This window comes from Mastigoproctus giganteus, chromosome 13, assembly GCF_048544385.1.
Source record: "Mastigoproctus giganteus isolate SK-2022 chromosome 13, ASM4854438v1, whole genome shotgun sequence".
In the NCBI taxonomy this organism is placed as follows: domain Eukaryota; kingdom Metazoa; phylum Arthropoda; class Arachnida; order Uropygi; family Thelyphonidae; genus Mastigoproctus; species Mastigoproctus giganteus.
This window is the reverse complement of record NC_143587.1, coordinates 53,863,098-53,889,798: the sequence shown is the minus strand read 5'-3', so window position 1 is coordinate 53,889,798 and position 26,701 is coordinate 53,863,098. Positions and strand designations below refer to the sequence as shown.

At 36.1% G+C, this 26,701-nt stretch overlaps 1 protein-coding gene across 1 annotated transcript in view; it reads left to right on the top strand.

The window, feature by feature from the left end:
• Nucleotides 1-18,143, top strand: part of LOC150076062 (glycine receptor subunit alphaZ1-like) — a 90,404-nt gene extending 72,261 nt beyond the window's left edge. The window contains exons 4-9 of the mRNA XM_090387246.1: nucleotides 2,925-3,148; nucleotides 6,874-6,956; nucleotides 8,130-8,270; nucleotides 12,611-12,825; nucleotides 17,170-17,343; nucleotides 17,545-18,143. Of these exons, the coding sequence (XP_090243372.1) occupies nucleotides 2,925-3,148; nucleotides 6,874-6,956; nucleotides 8,130-8,270; nucleotides 12,611-12,825; nucleotides 17,170-17,343; nucleotides 17,545-17,790 (1,083 nt within the window). The 3' untranslated portion in view covers nucleotides 17,791-18,143. The remainder of the gene's footprint in view (nucleotides 1-2,924; nucleotides 3,149-6,873; nucleotides 6,957-8,129; nucleotides 8,271-12,610; nucleotides 12,826-17,169; nucleotides 17,344-17,544) is intronic.
• The last annotated feature ends 8,558 nt before the right edge of the window (nucleotides 18,144-26,701 follow it).

Sequence of the window (26,701 nt, the reverse complement as noted above, 5' to 3'; positions counted from 1 at the left end):
ACCACCTCTGGGGCGACAGATGAAGAGATTTAGAGTTAATGGAGCGGAACAGTAAAATCATACATCGACAAAAATCAGTAGAAGTTAAATCATTTGTAATAACAGAACGACAGAAAAACACATTAATAATACGGAGGACAAAAACAAGGAAAAGAAACAACAGTAAACAAATGACGGGCTAAAATATAAAAAATAAAGAAGGAAGGTGAATAAAAAAGAATCAACAAGTGGATATGGAGATAGCAAAACATACTTCGGTACCACAGGTTGAATAGCCTGATGGAAACAGTACAACCGTTGAATGGGGAAAAAGAACTGAGTGCTATGAGAATACTGGTGATTCCTTTCAAATGAAGGAGGTATAGTAATAAAAACAGAATATAGTCAGCAAGAGGTAAACAAACCTTTAGTCATAATTGTGAGGGCATTTTTCGATTCAGTGGCGGGCTCTGGTTCCTATGAACTGGAGATATGTGAATGTATATGCAACTCACAAGAGGGGAAACTCAAAGGATGAAATGAGGAAGCTTGACTTCTATTCCACGGAAAATAATGGACTCACTGATTAAAGAAGTAATGAAGGGCCATCGAGACAAGAATGTAGTTATATCGCAATCACAGCATGGATTTTTTAAGGGACGATCTTGTCTGACCAATTTGATTGGATACTATGATGCAGTAACAGAGGAGTTACTGGATGCCAAAATAATAATTTTGATATCATACATTGAGATTGCAGAAAAGCTTTTCATATTGTTTCACATAAAAGACTGTTGCACAAATTGGAGCAGTGTAGCAATTATGGCAAGTTTCTGTTATGGATAAAGGAATTATTGAGTGGGAGAAGGCAGGGAATGGTTATCAATGAGCACTGCTCTTCTTGGATTAATGTTATTAGTTGGAGTCCCCCATGGTTTAGTACTGGGTCCATTATTGTTTTCAATATTTTTTAATGATATAGATGAAGGCGTATCAAGCTTAATATCTGTTTTCAGATGATAAAAAGGTTGGCAGGGTGGTTGACGACTGTAATTACCGTATGCCACTGCAATAAGATCTTGAAAAATTAGGCAGATGGGCTTAAAAGTGGCAAATGAAGATTAAAATTGACAAATACAAGGTACTGCATATGAGCAGAATAACATACTAACTGTATACTACACTTAAGAAGTGCAGAATGAAAAACAACTGGGAGTAATTGTGCAATCAGACATGAATTTTTCTGAGCATCGCAAACGGGCTGCTAGGACAGTTCATGGGGGTTTTGACCATGAACTGTCCTAGCAGGCCGTATACAGGAATTTTGTCAGCATGGATAAGGATATGGTTATCTAGTTTTACAAGGCATTGGTTAAGCCACATCTTGAGTACTGCATAAATGTCTGGAGGCCTGATTTTATGAAAGATGTCGATCTGATGGAACGGGTTCAAAGGACAACGAGATCAGTGAGAGAGAGAGGAAAGAAAGAGTATTTTACCAGGAAAGGCTTCAATTCTGGAGGAATTAAAAAAATTTAAGAAAAACATTTTTTTTATAATTAAAATTTTAGGAGCTAAACAAATTATTATACGTGTTGGGCAGCGATGCGGGAGGTGTTTTTTTTTTTTTTTTTCCTGTTGCTGTATAAGCTTCCTTTTTAGCTTAATTTTCCACTACTAATACTAATACTAAACTGGAAATTTGGATAACTCGACCTCAGGTTGTGCAACGGAGAACATATAGCGAAGAAATAAACCTCAAGTGCAAAATCACTAAGTTGTACAGTCTGGGAGATTTTTCCCAGAAAATATTGTTTCGTTTTTGATAATCGACTTAGAGAAACTATATATAAACAAAATATACAGGCAGGAAATCTTCGAGAATGTCGGCAGTTTCAGATAACAACTCCGAAACAAGAAAAGAACAATCATCTATCAACTTCCATTCAGATGGGAGAAGAGAGAACCATGTTATAAATGGTAAAAATTTAGCTTAATGTTAGAAATTGTTTAATTTAGCTTAATGTTAGAAATTGTTTACTTTAGCTTTATGTTAGAAATTGTTGACCTTAATTTAATCTTGCGTTAACCGTGAAAGCAGCTAAGCCTATGGTGCATCAATATGTTGTGTCTGTAATTGCATGTGTTCTTTTTTTTTTTTTATGAAAACCCCAAACACGAAAGGTATCAAAACCTATAGTACTTAGTACCGTGCATGGGTTGAAGGAGAAGTATGGGGGGAGGGGGGGTGCCGGAAACTTTGCTCTAGAGACTAAACATGGGTTTCACCACTTCAAGCCTCCAATAAGCAAAGTGGTGGTATTTCACCGGTTGATGAAAGTCATCTACCACCTACAAGTTAAGTCTGTTTGCTGTTTTCTGGACGAAAAACATGAGTTTTCTTAACAAAACACCTTCAACCTACGCCTGAGACCACCTTAGTGAAGTTGTGACAAAAGCTCATATAAATTCCTTGCGTTATTGCGGGATTCGAACTCAGGTCTTTTTCCATCTAACGTGGGAGGACGGTGAGGCTGTTATGTTACATCTGCGTTGTACCCCCCCCCCCCCCCGTGACAGCATAGTGGTCTTGCCACGTGTCACTCGTTTGGAGAAGTCCGGAGGAATTTTTAAAAATTTTCTTCAATCGAGACTCTAGTTAGCTGGCTTCAGGAGTAGGGAGTAGAGATTACCCCCGTGAGTTATTCCAAGTAATTTAGTCCGTACAACATGCATATGGACCCGTGAACACATACTTCAACAGACATAAGGATATAAGTCATGATTGGCAGCCATTAATATAGTAAAAAAATAATGCACCTGTTTATTATTATGTAAATTTTGTAAGTAGTTTTTTTAGTCAAGGGCTGTTAACTGGGATTTCTAAAGATAGATCCCAGTTAACAGATAATAATGATTTATTTTTTTCTTTTCTTTTTCATAAGACATTTGAAATTCACTCAACATTGCGCCACTGGTGGAAAGACGAACGTTTAGCCTTCAACGAGAGCTGGGGAGAGAAAGTTGTCGGCCTCAAAAGCCTTCAAGATAGTATCTGGACACCAACACTATTTTTTATTAATGAAAAGGAAAGCGAATTGGTAGTAAGCACCAAAGATAATATTTATCTTCAGATAATGCCCACTGGCGAAGTTTATTTCGCTCTCAGGTAAGTTTATTCTAGAACTGTATTGTAAAATTTCTAGTTAGAATTATTATGTACAAATATTACGCAAAGCATTTTATAAACATTAACCAGTTTTTCCAGTTAAAATTTCGATGAGATTACGAAGTGTGGCAATAAAGTTCCCGGACTGGTGCTGTTGCGGCCATGTTCCATGAGTGTGAAAATAAATGGAAGTGTAATGTTGTAGTTCAAACTTCCTGCAAAAGATGGCAATGCAGATTTTGTCCAATAGGCTGACAAGTTGCAAGTAACAACCAGATTCAGTAGAGTGTTAACATTCCGTGTCACGATTTAGCAATAAAACAAATATCAAATTTTGCTGTAAACTGGAAAAATCTGCAAGAGAAACATATTAAATGTTAAAAACTGTTTATGGTAACAAAACATTAATTCGTACCAGTGTGTTTGAATGGTATAAGCGGTTCGAACAGGGACGTGAGGATGTTCGTGATGACCCAAGGTGTGGGCATCCGTCAACCTCTCGAAACGAGGACAGAGTTGCAAAAGTTTGGGAAATTATGGCAAGAGATAGTCGTTTGGCCCTCAGAATAATGGCTGATGAGTTGAATATGAACAAAGAGATGATTCGTCAAATTGTGCATGAAGATTTGGGGAAAAGGAAGATTTGTGCCGCATAGCCTCGTGGATGAACAGAAGCAACGAAGAGTATCATCATGCAAAACTTCATTCAGACTTGTCAAGACAATCCTAATTTCCTCGACTGTATTGGCACTTGAAATAGATGTTGGGTGTTTCAGTACAACTCAGAGACGAAGCGTCAGAGCATGCAGCAGACTTCATAATAATCACAAAAGCCCAAAAGGTTTCGTTTACAGAAGTTCAGGATCAAGACGATGCTGATCATGTTTTTTCGACAAACAGGGTGTGATTCACAAGGAATCGGCACCTGAAGGGGAGAGAATCAAGGCTTCTGCGGCCAGGTGCTACAAAAACTATTGAAGCGAATTTCCCGGGTGAGGCGCAGTTCAGAAAGAAAGGCAGCTAGTTCTTGTTGCAGAATAATACCCCCGTCCATTCCGCACTTCATGTGAAGACATTTTTGACGAAAAATGGCATTGTTTGTTTGTTATTTGGAGCATTAGCAACTAAGGCCATATTGTTCAGGGAATATGCGGTGGTCATTCCCCTGACCTTTCCGTATTTGGTGGTGACGGGCTCGAACCCCGGTCTAATCAAGAAGCGTGTGCCACGCACTGCTGCTCCTTCCCACATGGCTACGGAGGCGCCTAAAAAAATGGCATTACACATATCAAATATACATCCTATTCTCTCGATCTACCACCATTTTTTTTTATTCATTTATTAATTACACACAATCTCAAGATATATTTACAAATATATCTTGAGATTGTGTGAACATATCATTAAACACTCCTGTGTATGTGTAAGTGTGTTCTTTAATCAGGGTAGCATAACCCAACTCCACCTTGAAAACTTGTGAATGTGTCTCTACAAAGCGGGCCTAGAAGAGTATGTTGATTTACCAGGATTTGGTTTTACTGTATCGCAATTCGCGCATGAAATCCTGCACCCACCGGAGGTAGTACAATACCAGTAGAGGCCAGCAATCCCGCTCCCCGGTTGCCCATACCAGAGAGGCAGCAGGAAAAAAAAAAAAAAAAAAAACACTAATAATCAATACTCTGGATGGCACTACTACAATCTTCAAAAATCACAGTTCAACTGAATATCTCTTTATTTGCAGTTCTACAAGCACTAGAACCTCAAAATCCAATAAAATTACTGTCCAGCAATTGTCCAACAGTCCGCCATGGAAAATAGAACCATTAGAGCACCATACCGGACACAATGAATCAGGTCCAGCACCCCAGAATCCAGAAGTGTTCCTGATCGCAGCACAAAAGACAACTAACCAGAGTACCAGACCCAACATCATGAATCAGGTCCAACATTTTAGCAGCCAGCCAGAGTTAGAATCCAATAGTTGAACGCAATGTTCTCCAAAATCACATTACCGACACAAGGAATCGGGTCCAACAAGAAACTCCGTGAAGACAATCCAGTCACCAGGTTTGCCCCTCAAAGAAAGGCTCTAAGAACAGTTATTTAAATTAAATTGTTTCTTGCAAAAACAGCAGCTGAAAACGCCTGAAATGAATTAAAGCGGTCGATTTGCAGCCATAGCCTAGTGGTCAGGCGCGCGGGTGCATAAGTACACGTGCCTTGAGTGACCGGGGTTCAAGCCCATGACTGCTGAATACGGTGCTGTTTCTTGTATTCTGTGTATCTTGTGAACTCCTCTGACCGTTTGGTCGTCCCGGAGTGTAAACAGAAAATTTATTTATTTTACTGTATCACACGATAAGCCAGGAATATGTCCCATCAAAGTCTGCCTTTGGTCTTCATACTACCGACATAAGAAAATTACATGCATTCAAGCTTTCTGTTCACCACATATACAGAACGGATCTGTACATGTGGTGAAATATCCTCTTTCATATAATTTGGCCCTAAGTGAACCATGTGCTGTTAACAAAAAAGGAAGTATATATAGAAGGCGCAAACCAAGATGCCACTGATTTCGACAGTGCATAATTCACTTGGGGAACATATTTCCTCGTGACAGCTCCAACATCACCACTTTCTCATCTGATCTGCCAGAATTCCATTAATTTACTCCATATTCGTTCTTTTTCTTCTTTAATATTATTCTCCAAATCGAGTGTGATGTCAAAAAACGTTACTCTTTTTCAATTTGTACAAAAAACCTCTGTAGATAATAAATAAATTCGATGGCATGGTTCCAGAAATTACCTGTAGGGCATTTGTAGACGCTGTTCTAGTACTACTGACAGTAGAGTTAATAACATAGAGCGCTGAAGTGATAAAAGTTTCGATCGAATCCTAGTTTCAGTTACTACAGTAAACCAAGCAACAGCCGCATCTGGAGAAAAATAGTCTTATAATACAATGACTACACCCTCTTATTCAATCCCCACTCCTTACGAGAAATCCTAGCAATGAACGCAGTAAAGTGCCTTACTTTTACATTCAGGTGTGAAACGTGGCAAAAAGGAAAGTATGTCATCTATGATTAAACCAAATACTTAGTTCTAGCCACATAAGGAATCTGAACTCCACCACCTAAAAGAACTCTTGGAGGTCTGCCGTAATTAAATTGTTTCTTGAAAACCATAAACAGGTCTTACTTGCAGAAATCTGCAATTTGTTCAATTCGGCTCACTGCATTAAATGATCTAAAACTCAGAGGACTTGTTGCTCTTGCTTAAGACGAAAACTGCCTTCAAAGGAAAGGGATTTCAGGATTTTGAGAATAAATAAAAGCGTAACCGCCGAACTGAACATCATCTCTCTGTACACCTTCGCTGACTCTTTTCAGAAATTTTTGGAACGTTGTAATAAGTGTGCATTCAATCAGGTGGTGCTAACTTTGAATAAAAAATAAAACCAATTTTGAGCTCCTTCACCTCGTGTTCTTTCAATAAAAAGGTGCAATGGCACCATTCCGAGAATTTTATTGCCACACTTCGCATGTGCCCTTTTTATACTCTTAACTGCATGTGTGCTCGTTTTAAATAAATAAAAATATATATATATTCAAATATTAAAACATTTAAAATTTGTTTATTTTAACTTAATTTCAATTTAAACTTAAGTTATGCGAAAAGTAGCATAATATTTACGGTTCGTTTCTCTCTTTACAGACTACGTCTAACATTATCATGTCCGATGAATCTCAAAAATTATCCCTTTGATCGCCAGTCCTGCAGGATAAAACTCATGAGCTGTAAGTATTTAAGAGTCTGTTGTATTTTTTGTACGTATTTAAAAGAAAGAGTGCAAAGTTAATCTGGATTTTTTAATCATATGGCTAAATCAGTTCACTTAAATTTCGTGTACACTATCGGTATGACGTAGACTCATGAACCAGCTATCATCTTACGAGATCATTATTATTAAGTTTCTCCTTCGGGAAGGTGTAAAACGGTCTGAAATTCAGAGAGGCTTTGAGCACAGAATGGTAGGGCTTTCTCATCACGATATTTAATGATCGAGTAGCGAAAATCGTTTGACCAGGATCGCGAGCACGTCGAGAATGAAGCGCACAAAGTAAAGCTAACAACTACAATCAGTACCGTGACAACTATGCAGACTGGACGAGAGATAACCGCATAAATCAGCAATGCACGCTGGAGATTATATCTACGCAGATGTATTGCATTCTGTTAGCCCCCAGTGTCTGAGAGAAAGATACAGACATAGGCCTATCCATTTGAGGCGATATCTTGTTGGAGCTGCAGAAACTTGAAGTGCTGCCTAAAAATCCAGTTTTTGTTTACCAATGACGGATGCATATGGACGTGGGGGAAGTCATGGCGAAATATTGGATCAAAGAAATGAAATAATGGACATGAAGCGATAGATGTAGAGTGGATTGGGTCATCAGTTCACGCCTTTGTTTGCGACGTTCTGAGGTTAACAGTTCATACCACTGCATCGTTCCTCTCATCATTTGGCGTATTTTAACTGTTGACCCCGCAACGCTCATGAGGGTTGTGCAGTTAACTGCAAGTATATAAACTGAACAAACTATTCTAGAGTAAGTACAGCTTTGGAATTTGAACAAAACTTTCCAAACTTTTTATTTGTAAGTTTTGAATTTGTTTCTTATTGTACATATAATAACTACTCTAAAAAACCTGGTATTTAACATTTATATATAGGTATATTAGAATACGCATTTTCCCATTTGGGAGAAATGCTGAACTGGTATATTTAAGTGCCCTAAGATGTACATGAAAGTGTCGACACGGCAAGTTCCCTCTGTATCGACACTGGGTTATGCATACAAAATAGTAGAAGTTTTGAACCAGTAACAAATGAAAATGATCTGAAGTCAACAGTTATTATGTTATTAAAGGAACAGTAAACTGATCACCATACATTTTCCTGTATTTAGGGTCATACGATAAAAATGCTCTTGTTCTACAGTGGAGAGAAGGCTGTGTGACATTTCTTGAGAGCGTAGAGCTTCCCGAACACTATTTGGACAAGGACAATGTGATGTGCGACCCGTTTGACAAAATGTATTCAACAGCAGGTGAACTTTTTTCTTCATTATGTTTTCTTTTCGTTCACTTTGTTCATTTGAGATTAAAAAGATATGTTTTACATTTCCATATAATATAAAAATCTACATAAAGTAATTCTACTATTAATATTTCAAAAAATAGGTGTAATATTAAAAAAAATTACATATTTGTAAATATTACACTTAATATCTCTCATCCTAAGCTCGCCTAAGATTTCTAAATCTACTGCTATATCCAATTTTAATTAATTTTTCTATAAAATTAATACCAAATTTTAAATTTTATAAAATAAAAAAAATCAGCCCGCCATTTTGTTTCAAGATGGCAGACGGGAAAAGCACAACTATTTTTATTAAATTTTCCACGGCTCCCACACTTATACATAGTATTGTTGGTTAGTCACTGCCATCATTTATACAATCACCGTTTATGAGGTCCTTTATCCATCGTTACAATGTACTGCGACCAACTGTGTGGTACCACACTGAGGGTAGCGTAGAATGAAAAGGATATGGAGGTACACAGTGCGCTGTACACACCTCTGACTGTACACAGTTAGAGGTGAAATTCTCTTGAGCAGTGCAGACAGGCTGCTGAGACAGCTCATGGGGTTATGGCAATGACATACGTGAATTTTGCCTGCTGGGATAAGTTGGATTACTCCATTGTATAAGCCACATCTTGAGTACTTCATACAGGTCTGGAAGCCTCATTTTAGGAAGGATATTGATCTGTCGGAAAGGGCAACAAGATTAGTTAGAGGAACAAAGAGGGACTCTTAACATGAAAACTTCAGTTCTAAAAATTGCGGGGTCTGGAAACTAGCCACTTGCGAGATTTAATTGAGGTGGTTAAGACTTTCAGGGGATTGAGTAAATTAAATGCTGATAGCATCCTTCCTCTTTCTCAGACAACACATGAGGAGGCATACAACAAATACGGAGGATGCGGAAAGGTCAGGGAATGACCACAGCATATCCCGGAGCAATATGGCCTTAGTTGCTAATGCTCCCAATAACAAACGTAACAAGCTGTAACCTTACTTCGCAATAAAGATTTATTTATTTAAAAACAAGATTAAACTGAGGAACGATGGTTGCAGGAAATTTGCTTTCAGCCAGTGGGCAGGTGATTGTTGGAAAAAACTTCCATCTGGTGTTGTAGAAATGGGTAGTTTAAATATCTCTAAGAAAGAAATAGATAAATTATTAGGAGGATTGAGAGGTGAAGTGGGAATATTTTTTTTTTAGATGATGCTGTATATGGTTGCTTTCTTGCATCACTTTCCACTACTAATACCAATATTAAAAATAAACTGCAGTACATTAATAGTACAATTGAAGGTGCGTCATTAAATGGGAATACATTACGTCTCGCCTGGCATATTCATCATTTTTTTTTAGTGAATCGAAATTTTTCCAAAAACCTGTTAACCTCTTACCGGGTACAGAAAAGAGCAAGAAGATTAGTCAGGGGGTTACAAAAGGGTACGGTTGCCATGAAAGACAAGTTCTGAGAATTGCAGCGTCTGGAAACTAGACACTTACAACGGGATCTGATTGAGGTGTTTAAGGCTTTTGCTTTAAATGGATTGAGTAATGCAAATGATGATGGCATTCTTATTCTTTGTTGGACAATGCCATAAAGGGATATAATTGAAATAAGGATGAATGCAAGATAGATGTGCGAAAATCTGCTTTCAGACAGAGTGTAATTGATTGTTGGAAGAAACTTCCATCTGATGTTGCGGAAGTAGGTGGTTTGAATAAATTTAAGGAATAATTAATCGAATTATTAGAGGAGATGAACAAAATGAGGTGGGTATTTTTTGCGTTTTTTTTTTTTTTTTTTTGTCTACTGCTGTATGCTTGCATAATTTTCTACTATTAATGCTGATATTAACTTATCTCCAAATCTGGTAAAAATATGATACGCTATTCTTTTAGTTATAAGGACACACACACACACCTTTCTGCTTTACATTACTGTTCTACTTTATAACACTGTAGTATTTGATTACATATAACTGAGGATTTTCTATTGATGATGGAAATAACTTCTAAAAGGGGTTTAAGTGATGACCGAGTCAATCAATCTCAGGCAGAGAAGTAAGGTTCCCCTCCTGGTAACTTATTCGACTAAGCAATCAAACCAAGACAGCATAGACACAGTCCATGAAGTACTGAAACCTCAAAAAGTCACTTGTACTGAAGAATTAACAGGATAAGTAACGTTAAGAGGTTTGATTATACGAAAAAAACTGTTTTTTCTGAACATTTTATTTTTATTTCATTCAATATAGTTCAACTGAATAAAATAAAAATAAAATGTTCAGAAAAATTAAATAGAAATTTAAACGAGATTGCTAGATTAAATCCAAATTTCCAAAGAAATTTTTTAACAACTTCATAAAACTTCCTTGCATGCAGGTTAGGCAGTTACTTCGATGTATATTTCTGTTGAGTTTAAGTTGTATAAAAATTGAAACAAGGCAACTGAAGTCGTGAGGCGTGAATATATCGTGTTTATAAATTGAATATATTCCACGGTCGATTTGCCTGCTTTACAGGATGAAAATTTCGAGTTTCTCGGAGGGGGGAAAAAAACATAAAATCTTTTCTCTAATCCAACACGACCAGATTTGAAAAAAATATATAATAATAAATAAAATCTCTTTCCGTCTACATGCGGCTCCAACGGTTCAAAAAGCACTAATTGTCCGCAAGTTGAAACAAAAAAATAAAAATAAAAATAACAGCATACGGAACATCAACAAAAACATTCTAACCTTACAAATAAATTAGTATAACAACAGATGTAAACACGACATTACATCACTTAGCTGACGTGACTCTTTTTGAAATACCACACAGCATCACCACCTTTTGCTGACTTTTGCTACTGTAACCATAAATATATATAGAAGTACACCATTCACCGACTAGCTGATGAAGAGGCACTTCATCTCGAAAGCTTCTGTCTATTTTAACCCTTTTATCTTATTGTATTTTAACCATTTTATCTTATTGTATTTTAACCCTTTTATCTTATTGTATTTTAACGCTTTTATCTTATTTTATCTCTGTTTTATTTTATGTATATATCATTTATTTATTTTAATAAATTTATTTTAACCAGTTAGTCGGTCGTCGCAAGAAACTTGGTTGATATGCAACCCGACGCGCAAGGCCTGTTTTCTAATACCACACAGCATTTTACAAAACTGTGCTATGATATGCCACTAATCTGTAAACAGAATAAAAACGTCGCATTTCGGTTTTGTCTAGTGGCACTTGTAAAAGTATGCAAACCTAGTCTCCTTATCAGCTGTAAGTTATTTAAATCTACTTTTTTGCTAAAATATTTTAAGTGGTGTAAAACAAACTGATATATTTAAAATGCAATTGAGAGTGGCACCATCTGCCAATTCTTTGGTTCTGAAAATCGACGTTTAACTACACATTTACGTTTCCATGAACAGAACACGGAAATAATGCATATTGTGGATGAGTAACGTGGAGTTTTAGAGAACAAGTATGGTGTATGATAGAAAGATTAATAATACAAAAGATTTAATAATGATTGTAAGAGACTGAGAAAGGTGTTGCGATTGGTGGCGAGTGACAACAGGATATTCGAAAATCTGGCTGACCCGTCCTTTTGATACACTTATTCAGTGAAGAATAAACTTCCTCATCGGAGAATAAACTGATTCACTCTTTTTTTTTTTTTTTTTATGTGAACCCCAAACATGAGAGGTATTAGAACCTATAGTACTTAGTACCGTGCTTGGGTTAAAAAAGCATGGGTTGAAGGAGAAGTATGGTGGGAGGGGGATGGTGGAAACTTTGCTCTAGAGACTAAACATGAGTTTCACCACTTCAAGCCTCCAATAAGCAAAGTGGTGGTATTTCACCGGTTGATGAAAGTCATCTACCACTTACAATCATCTACCTCTTGGTTCAGTTACTATATCCTCAATTTTGCATTCACTTCATACTTTATCATTACTGAAAAAAAATGGCGATAGTATATGGGTGGACTTAGATATGTGTGATATCACACGTGAATGGGTTCTTTAGTGAGGTATCCTTGGCTTTCCATCACCCAAACATGTGCACAGAACCATCAAAACACACGCTTCTGCAGAAAAAATGCCCACCAACTTGTGCTGTAACTTACATCACTAAGACAGCGTATTAAATAAATGTGGTTTATTTATTTATTTTTGTTCCTTTGGGGGGGGGGATGCACAATTATTATATCCTTGGTTTTGGAGACTAAAAATTAACCTAGTGCCATGAAGAAAACTTTTTTTTTTTAATTAAATCTTTAATTTCTCTCGTAGGTAACTTTAGTGGACTTCAAGCCATCCTCAGTTTCAGAAGGGAAATTCCTTATTATTTAATGGAAGTTTATTTACCCATCAGCCTTCTAGTGGTTGTTTCATGGTTGTCATTTTGGCTAGATATATACGCTGTTCCTGCTCGCACAGCCCTCGGCATCACTACAATTCTCACCATCATCACAAACTCCAGAGGTATAAAGGAATCAATCCCCAGGGTAGGTACTTCAACCTTTACTTAATATTTGCATTTCTTTTTATGAAAATATATTTTTTTACAATAATTTCACACGTTCTGTGTAAAGGTTAAGTGTTATTGATCATTTGAATTTTGACACTGACAGTAGTCAGTAGCAAACACATTCTCCTACAGTCTCAATAGGTCTGTCTGGGGACCCATCCATCTTCAATTATTGACCATTCTTAATTGAACTGTCAACACAAAGATGAAACTGATGATCTGGAGTGTTCACATTTCGGCAAATGTTAAATTTTTTCCACACCTCTACCAATGGTAATAGCAGAACCACTGAACTAAATATTCTTTCCTTTTAGAAACAAAACTCTTTACTGACCTTTTCAAAAAATTAAGCCATCAGATTTGATTTTTATTTAAAGACAAACCATTATAGTTCACATTACGTCCACTTCTAATATGCTTTCAAGCAGATACACTGCTATGCGAATGCGTAAATTGATAGCTGCCGATTTCATTGTGTGACTCTATGAAAAGTTCTATTTTTTTTTTAAAGTTAATTCTGGAATATGTGTTTTTTATTTACTTATTTATACGAGAGGTGATAAGAAAATACATTAGGATAAGAGGAAAATATATTTTACAGTGATGCGCGTCAAAAATAAAAAGTGTAAGCAAAACTGACTTCTAAACATCTTGGTCGATCTGAAATTACTTCTCAAATTCTATAAAGGTAATAACTTTATAGACACTTAACAAAACTCCATAGGTTTACGTTCGCTAAACTTTAGCCATTTAGTTTGAATACAAGTGTAAAATATTTATTATTCTCCTCCCGTATCACTACTCTTTTTTGAAGTGGTCTCTTTTCTCTTTCTCTGTATACGTATCTCTTCACAAGTGATATTATGTTCACCAATTTCTTCCATACCAATACACGCAAAGCTTGCACGGACTCTCCATACAAATTGTATGAAAAAAAAAAAAAAAAAAAAAAAAGATATAATTGCCGTTTAGTATTTGTTCGATTTTAATGAAATTTGGTTTGGCTCCACAAATATTTTTTTATCAAGCCCAGACTCGACTAATATTAATAATCCGAATTTTTAATAATCCCAATAATAATAGCAGAAGTAACAGAAATCAAGGAAGAGTAGGACTTGAGGGGCAATTTCTGGATTTTTAATTTACTTGCAAAATTTTAAAAATGTAAAAATTGTAAAAATGCCGGAATTTTGATTTATGAGGGGGTTTTTATTATTTTTAGTATTAAGCTACACATTTCTTATACAGTACATATTAAAATAATTTTTTTTATCTGTCCAATTTTTTATTCCAGTCTAAATAAAAAAAAAACCTCTCCGTAAAAAAAAAAAAAAAAAATCTTAATGTGCGTGTGTGCTAGCTGATCGCCAAAGAAAGTAAGGCTATGAGGCATTAGCTATTCTGTTTGTATTCTGTGTATTTTGCGGTCGATTTGTGTTTTGTTTTCTTGGACGAAAAAAACCGAGTTTTCGGGAGGTAAAACCATGCGGTCATTGCCTGAGACCGACTAACTCAGCCACGTTGTGAAAAAAAGCCCATAAAAGTACCTTGCGCCATTTATGGCATTCAAACTCAAACCTTTTACACCAGGTGTGGAAAAAAATTTTAATGTAGCGACAGTTACTGAGACGTCAGCTCAAAATTTCGTGATCGACTCACCAGTCTCTCGGATAGCCAATAAGATAAGGTTACTTATAAAATCCTTTGTAGTAGATGAAACTCTTAATTCCACTCAGTCATTCTGATGTATCTCTTCAAACACCAATGCATTATATATGTATCCAACATAGTTAGTATTGAATTAATTCTTAATTACCAGTTCCCATATATGTTTTGGCGCTTTTTACCACCAATTATAACTTATCAGAAATTCACCTTTTCTTTTCATTAGTGTAATTAAATTACAATTATAATTTTAATATTCATTTAATATCAATTGATTAAAATAGGTTTTAACTAATTAATAATAATATTAATTAAACAATAAAATAAAATAATAGTTATTCATTTACTATTCAAAGTTTTGTACAATAAAAGAAAGAAAACTACACCTTTATAATAAGGGTTCAGAGTTCTTAACTTTTATACCTTGCACCCCCCCAAAGTATTTCATAAATTCTATGTCCATTATCTTGCAGAACAAGTTTTGGTTTTTTTTTAGGAGCATTAGCAACTAAGGCCATATTGCTCCAGGAATATGCGGTGGTCATTGCCTGACCTTTCCGCATCCTCCGTATTTGGTGGTGACGGGCTCGAACCCCGGTAAAATCAAGAAGCGTGTGCTCCGCACTGCGGCTCCTTCCCACCTGGCTACGGAGGCGCCCTGCAGAACAAGTAAACAAACAGATATGATATAAAATCTATCTCCAAAAAGCTCCCCAAAAATTAAGTGTGCACCCACAGAGGTTCCTCACACTCTGGGAACGTCTGGTTTACATAATTACAATTTTCATATTTTTTAAAATGATCTATAAATTCACTTTATAATTCATTTTAAAAATAAATATAAAATCCTGCTAGAAAGGATTTTATAATCTTTAACTTTATTCGGCGTCTATGAGGCCATAGTTAAAAAGAAAAATCGATGCAAGACACCTAAGTTCATTCAGCACCATCCTTAAAAAAAAAAAAAAAAAAATTATCTGGAGCAACCCTTTCGAAATTTTTATAAACTCAACAGTTCCTACAAGATTATGTAGTAATTTATTCCAACAGCTAGCCCTGTAATTAAGATTTATTATTTAAAACAATTAAAACAACTTTTATGTCATGAATTTTATATTTATTCGATAAAACAACCTTGAATGTTATGCTGAAACTATAAACCGAGTCTTAAAGGAAACCTTCAAGGGACTGGCTCATAATATGGTTAAATTTCTAACAGGATGCTTTCTAAAGGCTTCACGTCATAACTTCCAGTTGTAAGACGGATCTTCTATGGTTTTTAACATGCACGCAATACCTATTAATAAACTAATCACCTGTAATACTTTGACATAATGGCGTCATGTTCTCAAATACAGTAGACTGCAATTTTTTTTTTTTTTAATTTAAATTCAGTGCATTTATAGATTAAAGAGGAACCGATGTAAATTAATGTAGCTTCGAATTCTCTATAATATATACTGACAGGATAGCTTATATTAATCTCTATCAATCAGTAAACGTTCATTATTATTTTGTTTATTTCTTATCATTATTATTTTTTTTTATTTATTATCATTATTATTATTTTTTTGTTTTACTTACTGCAGAAATATTTGCAAATAGTGTAACTGCTAGCTTCCGATTTTCATCTGTAACGCATTCTCGCGAAGAAGCAAGATGTAAATTAGATATTGTATTCGTAAATCAAGGCCAGTGTAATCAGTTCCAAAAGTACTACTTCATTCTTTTCTCGTATAAAGGTTACATTCGAATTCAGTTTCTTCTTGCTGCCGGAATATTTCATTAGTAAATATAAATTAGTAGGTAACTTAAAAATTTCTAAGTCACGCACAAACCATTTCGTAACATCGATAATAACGCCACCTCGTGGAATGCAGAAATAATAAACAAAAGTGTAATTAAGTGAAAATATAAACCGTTTTTAAAAATTTTCCAAAAAGAATTCCTAGTATAAGAAATATGTGTCCTTCATTTTTTTTTCTTGTTTTTATAGACAACAAGGTTAATTGAGCAAGGTTTTAAAGATAAGGAATGCTTTGTATTTCTTTGTTCGCACGAGTGCAAAGTCCATATAGTACAAAATTGATATAAATATTAGTATTGGCAAAATGATGCAAGGAAGCAAAGCTTAAACTGCCAAAAGAAAAAAAAAAAAAAAAAAAAACTCTCAGAAGTTGGGTGAAGTGGTAATACCGACTGAACAGAAGAGTAATAAATACAGATCATGTTTAAATTAGAAGAAAACTTTTCAATCATAAAATGCCCTTGCGGGTAGTAGAGTGATGTAATCGCCGTCCACTTCATACTGGTTGGAAAATGCCTGGGTTCACTTCCCGTGCATTTTCCAACCGATGACCAATGGCTTGAACTTGAATTTTCCAGCCGATTACTATAGGAATTTTTATGGACTTTTTTCACAACGTCGTTGAGTTAGTTAGTCTCAGGTAAAGGCTGTATAGTTTTTTCAATTGGAAACTTGGACTAAACGTCCAACAAAAAGGTAAATCAACAACAGAATACATGCAATTTACAAACACAATATACTGTCACCTCATAGTCTTAGTTGCTTTAGCGCTTAACACACAGAGACATAAAAACAAAAATAATTAATGAAGTTGCAATAGTAATTGATTATATTACAATTTGTAACTAGGTGTCTTACGTAAAAGCTGTAGACGTGTGGATCGAGATGTGTACATGGCTTGTCTTCTGTGCCTTTTTGGAGTTTCCTTTCGTTAATTTCATTGCCAGAAAAGCAAAAGAAGCACTCAACAGCTGTTCACACGTTAGTACACAAACAGGAAATTCTTCTAACAGATTATTTCAAGTAAGTACGTCAAGAAATCAAAAATTTGTTTTATCTCCCCCTCTTTTAGGTGCTATAGCCAGAGTTCTTAATGTACCCCCAAAACCCAAACAAAGCTCTTTCTCTTATAATTTCTACTGTATTTTTAAGTTAGCTTAAAAAATATTTTTTTTTTACATTTAAAAGTGTTGCCTTAATTGTTTTAATTATTTCTTTTTGTAGATTGTTCGACAACCAACAGCAACTAACAAAGTATCAGCATCTTTGACGAACCAGCCTTCGCTCCGACAGTTTGATAACAAACAGAACAGTAGTAGTGAAAATGAAGAAAGTGATAACGGATGTAGGCACTGTTTGCCGAAATATAGTGAAACTCTGGCACGCAACATCGACTGGGTGTGTCGTTTTCTGTTTCCTATAGTATTTGTGATATTCAACCTTGCCTATTGGTTTTACTGGGTCCCTTGACCACACTTCGTATTAGATGATGATATTAGTCTCGGCTACAAAACGAATCCCAGGGATGAATACATACACATAATGCACGAGAGGACCATAAAATTTTGTATATACACTACAGCAAAAAGTTTGCAGTCACCATTCATTAAAATAAGAATGGTTAGGAGCTGGACATAAAACTGGAAAGCACACTTATAGCTGCCTATACTTTCGATGTCCACGAAAAATTCATTGAAGCATTGCCTGCATTCCCATCTGAATACTTTGTGGATTCACTGCCATGTCGAATGAGTGCCGTCCTGTATGTTAGTGGTGGCCAAACCATTTCAAAGGTTCGCGTTAGGTGTTTCCATTTGTTTTTGTTCAGCTCCTATATTTCTCAATGATGTGTAAAATATCATAATTTGATGTTTTCAATTCCTTGTGTAAACACTAATAAAAAAATTACTTGATACACTTAAGAAAGTCTTCACTCTTTTTCAAAAAAATAACTTATGTGACATGTATCATAAATGAATTCTTCGAACAACTCATTTTTTGCCGATCTTCATTTATCGTTGGACTACTTCTTTACTTTTTATTACTACGATGAAAAATTTTATAATATGGTACCAACTTCGAAACCAATTCAATCGAGGTAGTTCTGTTAGATATCGGAGTTACTTTACCAACCGACCAACCGACTTTATCTTCCACCAACCGACGTTCCAATTCATCCTAAAAGGTGCTCCATAAAGTTGAATTTGGAATCTGCCCCGGCCACTTCAACTTTTACGTATTCATGCCCATGAACTATTCTCGAACAGCACCGGTGGTATAGCATGGGGAATTATCCTGTTGAATAAAATATGGGGCAGTAATAAAGGTGCTAAAGTTTGGGAGAGTTTCGCCTTTTTAATAATTACATCTATTTCGAACAGAACATACATACAAAAAACGTTCAACCCTAAATAAAAACACAAGTGTTCATATTACCACATTTTGGGTTTATACTTTAAAAAAAGGGGTACATTCGCCGGAGCTCCCTGCTTGGCACTCTATAAACTTTCCAATCCCCATTTTTACAATTTCTGGAATTACAGTACTATTAACTGGAACAATCGACAACAGCATTCTGGCAATTATCGATTGCATATCCATATACTGCAGCAGATAAATTACTTATTGTGAAATGTAGTAAATTGTACTTGTTTTTTAATTTTTCCTTTATTATCAACTTTTTGTTCTGTTCAGTTACATGGTATAAACTAATGCAAAATTCTTTATACATTTCTTAACGTGGTTTAAGTTGACTGTGGCACACTTTGCCAACTTATTTGGATTGACTACCACAGCGTAGTCACATCGCTCAATACATTCAAAGTAACCTACCGTAATTCGCAAATTCTCTTAAAAATTTAAACATTTTTACATGATTAAACTTCATGTTCATGTAAAACCAAGCACAATAAACAATACACAGAATGAACAACCTGATAACCAGATACAGCAGCAACAATGAGTGCACTAAACTTTATATGCCAATTAATGGTACTCACAAAATACAAGCACTGAAATTGAGTTAACAGTTTCAGAATTGCAGTATTATGAATTTGAATTGTAGCTTCTGACAATGTAAACATTCGTTTAAACATTGTAGCCTCTGACTATTTAAACATTCGTTCTGATGAAGAAAAATGTCTTCAAAAAGTAACAGCTGGTATTCCTGTGCATATTTGTTTATATATTATAGTTCTATTTAATGTGATATACAGTGTGTGTCTCTAAATTATTCACCTGATTATGAAACTAGATTAAAATTTTATTATAATAAATACTGTAAAACGGTTTACTGCACTTCATAAAGCAACTCAAAGGATTTATCACACAACCGTACTTCAGCAAACATCCACATGGGGAGGCTTTGGTAGCACATGGAATGTCAAGACGATAGCCAATTTCATTCTAATTTCCAGTAGTCTGAGGCTTTCGGCACTAAACCCTTTTTAGTACTCTGTGACACTGTTATTATTTATTTTATTGTATAAACCTTGTCCTTTACATTGCCCCATATAAAGCAATCCATAGGTGTCATATTTGAAGAACTAGGAGTGAACCTTCCTAGCCAATTGGTTAGAAAAATTTTAATGAGGAAATCGTGCACATGTAAGCTCCAGTGTGGTGGTGCCCATCTTGCTGATAGAATACATGAGGCTAAATATCTTCCAGCTGACGCGCAGCATACAATTCGAGCATTTCTAGGAGATTTGATAATAGTTTCGTTGGAAGAAAAATGGCCCAATCATCTGGCTAGTCAGTGAGCACTACACGTTCACCTTGAGACTATTACGCTCACGTTCAAGAACTGATCAAGTCCCGTCGATAATGGGAAGAATTTTTATGGGTCTTTTTCACAACGTGGCTGAGTTATTCGGTCTCTGGCGAAGGTAGCATGGTTTTTTCTTTCGAAAACTCTGGTTTTTCATCCAGCAAAACAGAAAATCGACCTGAGAACACTCGCAATTTACAGACAATATACACGGAGCCACATGACTTTAGTCGCTAATGCTACTAAAACCCAACAACAACATTCACGAACTGAGAGGGAATTTCAGATCTCCATATGTGATAAATGCGTTAATATACCAGACAAGTGGTATGTGGCTTCATCACTAAAAGCATTTTCCAGAAAGTAATCGTCTTCGTCTATCTGCTTAAGAATGTGAACAGAAAATTCGGCTCATTGTGGTTTGTCGTGAGACCTAATTTGCTGAACAATTTGCACTTTGTAAGCATAAAGTTTCAATCTCTTGCAAACGCGGCAAAGACTTTGATTGGTTATGTTACCCATTGTTATTTCCTCATTAGTAATATGGTCTTACCATTGCTTCCATCTATTTTTCGTATTAAAATTCACTTCTGAAGATTCTAATTAGTATCAGTTCATCCGTATAGAAGGATGCCACAGCCTTTTACTGCAATAGCCATAAAAATATACATAAAAAAAGAAAATAACCTGTTTTCCTCCTTACACAGATTAACTGTCCAGTTGACCTTTGAATATCCCCAAGCTGTCAGCCTGAACTACTTGTGGAAGTAACTCATGCTACTAATTAAAGATAAAAATTCACTGGCTAAAAAGAAAACTTTTTTTTGCGATTTACTTTTAATCTTTTCCTCATAATTTAAATTTACAGCTCCTAGTTTTCGGGCTGTAGTCATATTAGGGCTATCAGAGAATTTCCTCAGTTGTGTGTATGTCTTTAAGTTTCATGTTTTCTCTGGTCAGTTTGCCAGATGAAAAACTTTGCTGTCAGACAGACCAAATAACTCAGCCAGAGTGAAAAAGCTCATAAAAGTTCCTCACATCATCAATGCGATTTGAACCAGGCATGTGAAGGATGGTGATCATAATCACTGCACTGTCCACAAAGAATCATTTATAACAGTGAAAATTGTCTTTATTCATTCATGCCCGATTCTTTACATGTCTATTTATTTAGACATTACTGAATATCTTCAAGCTATTTAACATGTCATCAGCATATAATGATGATGATACAATTTTTGCATCTCCCATAATAATCTTTGTCAGTAACTTCCACTCCTTCAATTAAGATTCATGAAAATTATAGTGGTGATAAGGTGCAGTGCTGTCTCATTTGATCTTTAACCTTATATCTTCCAATGTTTTCTTGAAATCTTTTGAGCAAATTTTCTATTTTAACAGAAACTTTTTATTCCCCTTAAAAATTAGCCCTGATACCATATTTTCTAAAATTTGAGTCGATTTCAAAGTACTTGTCATATGTTTTTTTAAAGATCAATGAATCCTAAATATAGCTTCAAATTAAGTCAATGACACATCTATTTTTTTTTTTATCTTAGTACAAATATTTGATGTGTCATTAAAACGGTGTAGGCTTTCCATATTTAATCTTGGTGACGTACATGCCTTTCCACAACCATCTATTCTCCCTCACACACATATCTTAAATATCAAATACACTGATCAAAATTTAAGGACCAGTCAGGTCCTTAGCTTCTCATAGTAGCCTGGATATGGGAAAAGCATACCAAAGGAACTTCATGAGGTACAGAAATGATGAACGAAACACCGACACAACAGAAACAAAACGGTAGACTTTATTCAAAAATGGCAACATAGCACTGTCTGCATGATACAGATGCATCACTGCCAAAGATGGAACAAAGGGAAGCAGTGGTCCTCAGTAGGAAATGTCCACGCAGGCTTTGACCGCCTGTCCATACTTAGAACAATGTTGTTAAGTTCTTGCGGTACAACGTCCATTCCTGTCAGTGCCATCTTCAGCTGGTGAACATTTTCTGGTTGGTGTGGACTTGCCACTAGGCATCTCCCAAGAGTGTCCCATGGGATTTAAATCAATGGAACGGGCAGGCCAATCCATACAAACAATGTCCTCACTTTCCAAAAGCATAATCAACAGCTGCAGCGCGATGGGGTGTGGCGTCATCCATAACCACGAACTCGGGGCAATGGAACCTCGGAAGAGACATGCATGGGGAAGGATTACCTCAGTACAGTAGCATGCACTGGTTATAGTACCGCCCTCCAGTAAGGCCGTCGTAGCCTAGTGGTCAGGCGCCCAGGTGCATAAGTACACGTGCCTTGAGTGACCGGGGTTGAAGCCCGTGACTACTGAATACTGTGCTGTTTCTAGTATTCTGTCTATCTTGTGAACTCCTCTGACCGTTTGGTCATCCTGGAGTATAAACAGAAAAATTTATTTTTTTTTATCTGGAGTTGTGTACGTCCATCCAAGATAACGCCTACCCAGACAAGAATGTCTCAACTGCCATATCGATCCCTTTCAGTGGTTTGTGGGGTAATACCACATGCCAACCTCTTGCCAGATTAGCTGATGTCCAGAATCACTGCTGAGACTGAATCTAATCATCAGTAAAGAGTACCATAAATAAAGATTTTGTTTGTAACCCTTAGAAATAGTGTTGGTCCTTACGTTTTCCACACCAGTGTATTAAATAACTAGTCATCTTCATAGGAAACTTTTCATTCCTTGATAAAAGTTCCATTACATCCCATCAAAAAAGTGACCGACTTTGTCGAAGACAAACTTTATCTTCTTCTGTCACCATACACTGAGTGATCACTGAATTATGACCATCTACCCAATACTCCGTAGGTCCTCCTTTTGCCCTCAGTACAGCAACTATTCGACGTGGCATTAATTTAACAAAATGTCTGAAGTGTTTGGGAGGTATAGCCAACCAAGCTGTATATAGTGGCTAGCAATGCAGGTGATTAGTGTATCCAGATGCTTGATATGCCTTTCCATAGTGTCCCACAAGTGCTCTATGGAATTGATATCGAGGGGGAGTTCAGAGGCCATTCGATATGCTGGAAGTCAGAACTGTGTTCCTCAAACAATTCCAGCGCATCAAGTGCCCGATGGCTCGGCATGTTGTCATCTTGGAAGACACCATTGCCATTTGGGAAAAAGTGTAATGTAGCAGGGCGTACAGTCAGCAAGCAGTTGACAATAGTGGAGACCAGTGATACATTGTTCCACATGCACCAGGGGTACAAGTTCCTCCCAATGAAACATGCTCCACACCATAAAACCACCTGCCTCCACTTTTGATACCATGCATGCTGGATCAAGAGCCTGTTTTTGACGCCAAATCTGTACACGACCATCCAGTGTGGAGTAAATAACGCGACTCATCCGACCAGCACATCTTCATGTCTTCTATGCTCAAAGAACATCCATGCTCTTTGCACCAGGAGTCTTTTATGCCGATGAACCGTGGTTAGAGAATACTGTAGGGATCTGCCGGTATAGCACATATATGCAAAGCATGGTCATGCCAGATATTGTTCCGGGTTGGCTCATGTTGTATTGGGTAGCGAATTCTTCAACACTGCTGTGCCTGTACGAGTCATCAGACCCGGCACTCACCTCTAACATCAATCTTTTGCTGACCTTTGCGGTTTTGCCATCAGGTCGCTGTTTGACCATTTTGACACGTCCTGGTACACTTTAACTACGGTGGCTCTCGAACACCCCACTAGTTCAGCCATTTGGGAAATCGAGGCACCAGCTCATCGAGCTCCCACAATCTCTCCTTTATCAGTCTGATAAATCCTTCCTTTTACCCATCACGCTCGGAATTTTATTACCTACTGAACCACTGACACCTATGCTATGTAGGTCGACTAACTGCTCTCTCGTACCTCACATGGTCAACGGGTCGCACTGTTTTCATAGGGGTCATCATAATTCAGTGCTCACTGAGTGTATATCTTGTTGGGATAAGAACAGTTCCTTATAGTAAAGCTAATGATGAATGAGATGTTGGAATGCTGAGTGAAGTATGTATTTAATGCTTTGTGAGGAAAAAGTAGCAATCAATACTCTTCTCCTTTTTCTTGTCATCAAATCATTAAAACTACAAATGATGTGGAATGAAACTGCCCTTAAGTGACTGTTTTAGCCCTAGCATTACTGCACAAGAAATAGCATACATGCGGATCCCTCCAAATTAAAAATCATATTAGTTGGAAGAATTGTGATTTTGTAGCAAATTCCCTCCCCCATAAACATAAATCATCAAAATTGTTTATAAAGCTACAAATCCAGCATTGTTGAATACCTCGAATACAAAATAAAGAAAACTTCTATTAACTATATTAAAATACTTGAAATAAGATTAAAAGAAAAATAAAACATTTCAAAAAATTATCACTTGTCTATTACACTGCCCAGTAATACATTTAGAATTTTGATGAATTACAAAAAATGAATAGCTTCCAAAAATTCCTTTTGTGAAAAGCTTTAACAGCCCAAAACTTTAATATTTCATTCAACTGCTTCTACAAAATTTAAATAATATGTTCCAAAAATAATGGCATTGCTGTGTAATATCTAAAACTCTAAACAACAAATCCTTATCTGCATGCATTTTTTGAAATCATGACATGAAAATTATCTAAAGGCACACATTTTTATTTGATTCAAAACCTTTGTTGATATCGACCAAATTATCATTAAAACTGAAGCAGCTTTTCAGGAAGTGCTAACATATTAAACCCTGAGGTTTAGTCACAAAAATTTCTGAATTTTTGGCAACTAAACTGAAATCATGGAAAGATGTAAACATTCTTAATGGTAACTGATTTTATGTTCCAGGAGTATCTAAGATATTGGCTACCACAAGCTTTCACATGAAAAGTGGGGGAATTGAATATATGCTTTGCATTGTGCCAGCAAATTAACTATTTAAACACTCAACTTACAAAATTATAAATACAAGGTAGCATACAATAAATTTTATACCTTGATTATAAACATGCTTCATATATAAAAACTGGAGGTTTTAGCATACTCTCATAAATGTCTATCTTATTTGCACAGGTTCAGCTGAATACAGTGAAGTACAGAAGAGATTTTAAGAGCCTACCCAAAGGAAAACATAGATGTCATGAAAGAGCACAAGGCAATCATCAAATGTTTGACAAAAGGAAATGGACCATGTTATTCATGAACACATGAAAGCTGTAAATGGTGATACTGCTCCTTCTGAATACCAATAAAATTTTGGCACAATCAATCAGCTTAAATGGAATTGAGAATCCACAGGTGACTCCTGTTTGGAACTACCAACAGAAGTGATAACTCTAGAAATGTGCCAAACAAACTGAAGATGTGGTTATGCAGATAGATATATTCAACTGTTTCTGACTACCAGAGAATGAAATATTTCTGACCACCCTCTACTAATACTTGGCCACAAGTGTTAGTTCTTCCTGGGTACCAAGAATGAAGATGCCTCTTTAGAAACAGTGCAGGGCTCAAATTTGTTAGGATAATTTACATATGCATGATGCCAATCCACAAGTTTTTTTCAAGAATTGTAACTGGTGATGAAATGGTTTCATCAATGGTATCAGAAAATAATAAAACAGGAGTCTGTCATGCAATGATAACATCATGGATTGTCACCACCAAAAAAATCAGGCCTCAACCCTTCCACCAGGAAAATCACAGCCACCATTTCTTGCACTGTAATAGAAATTCTTTCGATAGATTACACGCCATATAAGGAAATCACTGAAAATGCTTATGCTCTCAAAAATTTAGGGGAGGTACAAAGGAACAGAGAAGGGGAAAATTGACATGAGGTGTCTCACTTCTTCATGACATGGATCCATTAGGCAATTACAGCACTGAGAGGTTGTGGAGTTAAATCACTGATCCACATTCCAGATTAGGATCCTCCAGTGATTATTTCCGCTTGAGAAAACCTTGCATCTATTTTGAAGTAATGACAATCTCAGGAAAGATTAAAATGACTTTTTCAATGACCAGAACAAAGACTATCTTCCAGATATTTCCTCTTTGCCCACAAAATGGAGAATGCTTATTGAACTCAAGTGGATGGATATATTAAGAAAAAATATAAAAATAAGCTACTTTCAATTATTGAGGTAGATAACTAAGTGGTCCATGTTAACTTTTCTGAAAAGGTTACTTTATGGATAATTTTTGGGTGTTTATGACTAGTGCCCAGTGACTAAGCCATTTGTAATGGCAGGAATGGCAAACAAAAGTGAAGTCCATTCTTCCAAATTTCAAAAAAAAAAAAAAAATATGCATGTTATCCATGTATTTGTGATTATATTATCTTTATAATTATAACTGAGGCAGGAACAAAAAAACTCATTGAAGAAGACCTGCCTTTGATCTAGTAGAATGATTCGTGCAGACACCCTTACTCTTAAGTGATCTGTTTCACCCAACATGCATTTTAGTTTAATCAAAGTGAGGATACCACCCTCAGAATTTCTTTGGCTTTTAATGAAACCAATAGTAGACAGCTTGGAGAACTTCGATGATCAACTGGAATGACAGTTATTTCAGTGATTTTTTTTTTTTTT